This window comes from Camellia sinensis, chromosome 13 (genome assembly GCF_055761805.1).
Source record: "Camellia sinensis isolate YWXY chromosome 13, ASM5576180v1, whole genome shotgun sequence".
Taxonomy (NCBI): Eukaryota; Viridiplantae; Streptophyta; class Magnoliopsida; order Ericales; family Theaceae; genus Camellia; species Camellia sinensis.
The window spans coordinates 86,309,872-86,317,208 of NC_138973.1; the positions used below are offsets into that span (position 1 = coordinate 86,309,872).

Genomic DNA, 7,337 nt, shown 5'->3' on the forward strand with positions numbered 1-7,337 from the left:
TTGTCTTTCTCTTTACCTTTGTAGACCTTTATTGTTCTCAAAATGGAGGTCTGATCATAAATCTTGCATGTATTGTTATAGTGCTTATGCACAGGGCCAGTGCTCTAGACTTGCCCCTTTTTACAAGTTTATGTTGTAAGGAAGTGGTGGTCTTTATTAAACTTGTAGTTTCAATTGTATTTTTCTTTTTTTATTAATACCATTTCTCGATTTTTGCAAAAAGACTATTATCACTTGAAGCACATATTGTAGTTTCAGTTGTATAATAGGACTCTTTTGTAGTATTGTAGTTTAATCACTGGTTTGCGCTATCTAAGTTAATATTTGGCCTGTGCATTCTTCTGATCCCTCTGTTTAATCTCTTCACAACATCTGGGACATGCTTTTCATCTGTAAAAATTTGTGTATTTATATATAGGGAGTCTCTTGTTTTCTCCAACGGCCAGGGCCAATATTTTAATACCAGTCATTAGATTGTACGCGGGATCAAATTGTTGGAATATGGAATATTGTATATTTAATTTAGGAATTTAATTTTAGGGTTTGATTGTGTAATTATTTATTTTCTTTTTCCACGTATTATATTTATTATATATAGACATGGTCTCACCCAAATTAGGGTAAGCCAATATTTTATAACTCTCTTCTTGGTATCAGAGCCAAACCTTAGCCACCCATCCAAACACTAGCCACCCACCACCCTTGTCTTCCATTGCCGGCAGCCCTAAACCACCTGCCTAGCCACTCGATAGCCCTTCTTCTTGCCTCCACCCAGCCGAAAGTTTTCCTCTTCCTTCTTAGCCCCTCAGCAGTCCTTTTTCCTCACTGTCGTAGCTTCCTTAGGTGCCGACTAGACCCTCCCTGCCTTGGGTCTAGTGCGGCTTTCCCTCTTGGGCGTTGTTCTTCTCTCTTTACGTTTCTAGGGTTCATGTGCAGTTGTGGTAAGCACTTTCTAGTTTGATTTTCTGTTGTGTTAGGCTACCGGTGTGTTCTATAGCATCTCTTTTGTTTGAGGCCGCTACTTCAGCTTCATGGTGTTTCAGCATGTCTGACTTTGTTACACAAACTCAGAGCATTATGCCTCGTTCAGATGTTTCCTTGGCCTCCCATGTTCCGGTTCATCGGATTACCAATGTATTGCTCACTGGTCACAACTTTGTGGCTTGGAGTCGATCTATACGTCTCTACCTTGGGGGTAGAGGAAAATCTGGATGGCTTTTGGAAACCGAAATACAACCTCCCGCTGATGATCCTAAGCGGGTTCAATGGGATATTGACAATTGCACCTTACTTGGCTAGATGTTCAACTTTATGAAATAATGCATCTACAACATGTTTATGTACTGTGATACAGTTCCTCGGTTGTGGAGTGCTCTTACCCAGATGTACGCACATGCCCACAATGATGCTAGGATTTTCGAGCTCTATCAGGATATTTCTCATGCCTCTCAGGAAGCTTTGGGTTTTACCGTTGCTGAATTTTTTGGGTATCTTTAGTCTCGTTGGGAGGAGTTAGCACAATATGAGCCATTGAGTGATTTTCCAGCTGTTGTCACTTCTATTGTGTCTGCTCGTCTTGTTCACCAGCACACTTATCAATTTCTGATGGGTTTAAAACCTAAATTCGAGTCTCTTCATATTCAGATTTTGAACACATCACCTATGCCATCCTTAGATGAGGCTTTTGCTACTATTGATAGTGAGGAGCGTCGTCATCGATTGATTTAATCGGTGGCTCTGTTTCCTTCCTCTGTTCTTACTTCATCTTCCGTTTCAGATTAGATGGCTCTTGTTGCCAAGTTTAGTTCTCGTGCTTCTAGTAGCAAGGTTATTTGTCACCATTGTGGTGCAGCTGGTCATGTCCAAGCACAGTGCTTCAAGCTTCATCCTGAGTTGAAGTAACGCTTTGTAAGGGCACGCCATTCAAGCTCTTTCCATACTACTGTTATTGCAGACACCTCTAGTTGTAATAACCCCGACCCGTAATTAGCTACCAATCAATGATTAAAGATGCTAATTGAGTGGATCAAATGAATTATGGGATTAATATGTAAATTGCATGATATTTGGCCTTCTATCTGTTACTTATAGAAATATCTGTTTGGAATTCCACTTTAATATGTAAATTGAAAGCCTTATCGGCATCCGAAACCGAAATTGACTACACCGTTGTATTATTTGGAATTTTTAGAACCATATGGCAAGTTGTATTAAAAATTGATTCAGAACGATTAATTAAGTCATGTTTGGTTAGTCTAATATTCTAATTAATGTGTTTTAACACCATAAACATATATATGAGCCTTAACTTATTTTTTAGCTCAATTCTTTGCTCCCCTTAGTGCAAAAATATGAGGTTTTCTTTTAGAGAGAGAGTGTGTGCTATTCTAGAGAGAGAGATGAAGGAATTAAAGGAGAATTGAAGACCTTGGCTTAGATTCATCAAAACTAAGCTAGAGCAAGAGTAATTCAAAACTCTAGGTAAGCTTTTGACTATTAATTCAAAGAGTTATGTGTTGTAGAGATGAATTCATGGAGTTGTTAGGATCATTGCATGTAATTTACATATGTTGGTCAAGAAGATGGAGGATTTGATTATAATTTCACTTGCATGTATACATATATATATAGGTTTGTCATTTTGGTTTGATTTTGAGCATCTAAATTATTTTGTGAGTTATTTAGTGCATGCATGTTTGAATTATCATGTTCCTTCACTTAAAATCATGTTTTGGGAAGAATTTCTTACATGCATGGAGCTTATGAGCTCAATTTGCTAGTTTCATGAGGTTTGAAAAAAAGATTTTACACGCATGTTTTGTTTCTTGAATTTCAAGATGAATTGTGAACTTTTGGCAAACCCTTGGGCCATGATTTTATGAAATGATCCTTTATTCTTCATATTTTACAAGTTTACTATGTTATCTCAAGTTTTAGGGCCCAAGAGATGTGTTTTGATGAGTTGAATTCGAGTCTTGAGCTTGGAGGTGCAATCTGGAAATTTTAGATTCTGCATCTACAGTCGAGCGACCGCTCTGAGTGCGTGCACTTCCACTCGAGCAACCATGAGTTCGCTCGAGCGTGAAATGCAAGCTCCCAAAAGTTTCATGTTTTTGCAGATCACTCGAGCAAAGGAATCTGCGCTCGAGCGACCACCCCCATTTTGCATGTCCGCTCGAGCGAGGAAAGCTACGCTTGAGCGGGGATCCTGTTTTCAGAAATTTGACTAAGTGTTTTCCAAAACATTTTGGCATCCTCATTGCATCTTAGGCATTCCTAAGCCTTAATTAAGCCATGGTAATGAGGTTATGGATTAGAAACACACTAAGAAAAGAATGTACTAAGCTCCGAGACTGCAAGTGTGTGTGTTTTAGGCAATGTGATAAGAAAGAATAAGAACCAATGTCATGAAAGCTAAGCCTTAATGGCCACTTGAATATGTAATGACAAGACATGCTTGTGTTATGTATTTTGTGATTATAGGTCAAGACTCGAGGATTGATTGACCGCTTACTGGAACCACTGTGAGTAACGCTATCGTAAAGATACGTTCATATGAATCATGTTCTAAATGAAATATGATAAGCTGTGATTTTTTAAATGATATCTATTTTCGTAAACGAATATTCCATGTTTGAAATCTATTATGGCATCCATAGATAGTCCCAAGTCATGGGGGACGACATGAAAATGCGGGTCCATGACATACAAGTAATTACGAGATCTCGTTAGCCACTTCATTATGGTGATATGTGTTTAATCGGTATCCGGAACCGATTACTCTAGTCGGAAGACGTTTTGTGATGTGTTCTATGGGATGTACCATTATTATGTTCCGATACAAGAATGATTACGCTATGATCTGTTTTACGCTTATGATATGTTCGGAATTCGTTCACTAACCTCTTTATCTTAATGTTGTTCACTGGGCTTTAGCTCACTGTGTGTATATATATGTATAGGTGAGCATTCTGGAGTTTGAGTCTGAAGGCTTTTGTCTGGATCTGTGTTCCGTTGTCAGCCAATCATTGTGCCTCATGTGGAGGTTCCCGAAGCGTCCTGTGTTTAAATTCTGTGGTTTCTGTTTATATAAGACTTGATTTGATGTCGTTGGCTGTACTTAAAATACTATAATGTGTGTGGGTATAATGTATGGTTGACTACCGGTTATATATATAAAGTTTTAAATATTCTGTTTCATATAAGTCAGCACAGCTCATTGGACAACTATATTTATGTATTTGCTTCCGCTAGCCCCTTAATCTTGTTATTCTGTTCAGAGGCCTTCGGTAATCCAAGGATTACTGGCCGGTTATGATGCTAAGCCTATAGGGGTGGGTTTGGGTCGTGACACTAGTACTCGTCAGCCGACTCATCCTATTGATCTTCATCAGCTTCAATCTCAGATTGGTCACTTTTAAGAGCAACTTGGTTCATTCACTACCATGTCTCCAAATGTTCTTTCCACTACTACACTCGCTACAGGTACTCTTACAGCCTTTCATGTTCGCACTACACCTACTTGGGTATTAGATTCTGGGGCCAATGATCATATGACCAATGAGTTTTCTTGTTTATCCTCTCCTATCTCTACTACTGCTCAGACTGTATGTCTTGCTGATGGGTCTAATTCACATGTCCAACATAAGGGTAATGTGTCCTTGTCATCTAATATTACACTTATTTCTATCTTACATGTGCCCCGTTTTGCTTATAATCTTCTCTCTGTAAGTCACCTTGCTAAAAACTTTCATTGTGCTGTTATTTTCTTACCTACTCATTGCTTGTTACAGGACCTAACTTCAAAAAAGATTTTTGACAGAGGGTTTGAGCGCGGCGGGCTATACTACTTCGGGGAGCCACCACCTTCTCATCCTACCACTTCTGGCCTACAAGCAGTTGTGTTACCTGCGTCGTCTTCCTATGTGTTTTCTTTTCAAACTTTAGCCTTGTGGCATGCTCGTTTAGGACATGTAAACTTTAATTATTTATGTTTACTTTTTCCATCACTTAATAAAGCTTGCAAGGATCATCAATTTCATTGTGGTGTTTGTGAACTGTCTAAACATACTCGTACTTCTTATATTCCTCGCATGTATCGTGCCTCCTGTATGTTTGAACTTATTCACTCTGATATCTGGGGTCCTTCTCCTCTTTTGGCTTTTTCTGGGCATCGCTATTATGTAACTTTCATAGATGACCATTCTAGGTGTACTTGGGTTTATTTGCTCAAAAATAAGTCTGATATGCTTCCACCTTTTATTCAATTTCTCCAAATGGTCAAAACCCAATTCCACACCGTTGTATGCAATGTTTGTACAGCTGTAAAGAACCCACTAACCACCACAACAGCCACTGCTGCTAGTGCCACCTCGCACTGCCAACAAGCTAGTTATATCTCTCAGTTCTTTCTTGAGTTCTCTCTCTCTCTCTCTCTCTCTCTCTCTCTCTCTCACTCTCAATATGTGTACAAAATTTTGTGCACACCTAGGCCAAATACATGTGTTCAAATGGTCAAAACACATATCGGTAAGTGTTCAACAAGTGTCGGTGTCCGAAGTGGACACAACACCTTTTTAGAAGCACTTGTGCTTCATAAAAAGACCCAGCCTTTTCATTGTAAGTCAGCTTATTAACAGCAAAGGAAAAAACTTTGTCCTGCTTATAACAACAAAATATTATGATGGATTTCCCTCGAAATTGACCTTCAATCTTATTAATGTGTTAATAAATAAACTCTTTGGTTTAAATCTCTCTCTCTCTCTCTCTCACACACACACACACACGCACGCACACACACACACATGCACTCACACTGACAACAACAACAGTATAATCACAAGCTTGCTTTAGATATCGTCTTGAAGGTAGAAAGTCAGTTGTTATTGTTTTTAATTATTTTCTTCCTCTGATCATGCAGGTTGAAGGGACCAAATCTCCTGAGGAAATGCTGACAATATTGCAGCGAGTGCTTGAAGAAAGTGCCCTTATTCTTGTTGCCACGAGGCTTGATTCAGCAAAAAGAAGAACCAACATGCGTTTGAGGGAGGAACAAGATGCTGCTTATCGAGCAACACTTGAAGCTGATCAAGTATGTCAAATTATTCAATTTCTTATTTTCTTTATCCCTTTCTCAGTCCCCAGAGCTTATGCTTTTTAATGAAATATTAGCATATTGTGATGCCACAAGGTCTTGATGAGGTTTCTCCACCTATCTCAGGCTAAGGGACGCCAGAGGAAAGAAGAGCAAGAATGGTTGGCAAGGGAAGCTGCTGAAGCTGAAAGGAAGCAGAAGGAAGAAGAAGAGGCTCATGAAAGAGCGGCATGTGAAGCTACTGAGAAGAAGGCTGCATTAGCTAGAATGCGGGAGGAGAAAACCTTTTCACTTGGAGCTGAACCTGAGAAAGGACCTGATGTTACTCAAGTAATGCCTATTTTTTTGTTTGTAATTACATTTTGTGCTCCTCTTTAGAACTATTTCACTCATCACAAAATAGAGTGAAATTAAATTAAATTGCTCTCAATCTGACACATTTTTTTTTTATGTGATGTTTTGGACCATTTAGGTTTTGGTGCGGTTCCCAACCGGAGAGCACAAGGGAAGGAGGTTCCAAAGTACTGCAACAATTCAGTCTCTGTATGACTACGTTGATTCGTTGGGTTGCTTAGAAGTCGAAAGTTACAGTCTTGTCTCCAATTTTCCCAGTGTTGTCCATGGCCCAGAGAAGCTCTATTTGTCCCTTAAAGAAGTGGGATTACATCCGCAGGCCAGCCATTTTGTGGAGTTCAACTCTTGAGTGGCAACATCTCTTACACAAATTTGAATTCGTAAGCTTAAATTCATTCGAGTAGTCTGAGATTGAACCCCACTAGTAAGATGTTTTGTGTTGACTTGATTATATTTCAAACTAATTTAGTAAATGACACAATGAGAGAACATTCTTGCCTATGCCTAACATGTTGATGTCAGATCTTTTGTGCTGCAGATTCAAGTGAACAAATGATCCGAGTAGAGAATTTGTTTTAAATAAATATATTGTCCTAAAAAATTATTTCAAAAGAAACTATGAGTGCATTTATTATTGATTGATCTATGCTACAGTGGGATTTTGTTTCTTGTGGTAATTTTAAGAATCGGAGCAGAATCGTACAAATTAATTAGGGTTCATGGAAGATGTTCTTCTCAATGACCTACCTCCTTTTGAACACCCAAAATTGTTAGGATAGTGGCCTATGAAATACTATGTCCCAATTACTGTGGCTTCTATTTTTGCCAAACAATCTGACCCGGGCTTAAAAGGGTATACAAAGTCCCAGTTGTGAAGATTTATAGACCA

The 7,337-nt window shown here is 38.8% G+C and overlaps 1 protein-coding gene across 1 annotated transcript; it reads left to right on the forward strand.

The window, feature by feature from the left end:
• Nucleotides 1-1,782: 1,782 nt before the first annotated feature.
• Nucleotides 1,783-6,992, forward strand: LOC145805529 (plant UBX domain-containing protein 10-like). Its single transcript, XM_082900688.1, has 4 exons — nt 1,783-1,898; nt 5,854-6,091; nt 6,221-6,424; nt 6,567-6,992. The coding sequence occupies exons 1-4, from the start codon at nt 1,783-1,785 to the stop codon at nt 6,795-6,797; spliced, it is 789 nt and encodes a 262-aa protein (XP_082756814.1). The 3' UTR covers nt 6,798-6,992.
• Nucleotides 6,993-7,337: the final 345 nt, after the last annotated feature.

What these genes read in the sequence shown, in the direction of transcription:
- LOC145805529 (XM_082900688.1), top strand. Translation starts at nt 1,783, where the DNA reads ATGGCTCTTGTTGCCAAGTTTAGTTCTCGTGCTTCTAGTAGCAAGGTT. An exon ending in CAACACTTGAAGCTGATCAA is followed by an intron (nt 6,092 to 6,220) that starts GTATGTCAAATT and finishes CACCTATCTCAG; the next exon opens with GCTAAGGGACGCCAGAGGAA. An exon ending in AAGGACCTGATGTTACTCAA is followed by an intron (nt 6,425 to 6,566) that starts GTAATGCCTATT and finishes TGGACCATTTAG; the next exon opens with GTTTTGGTGCGGTTCCCAAC.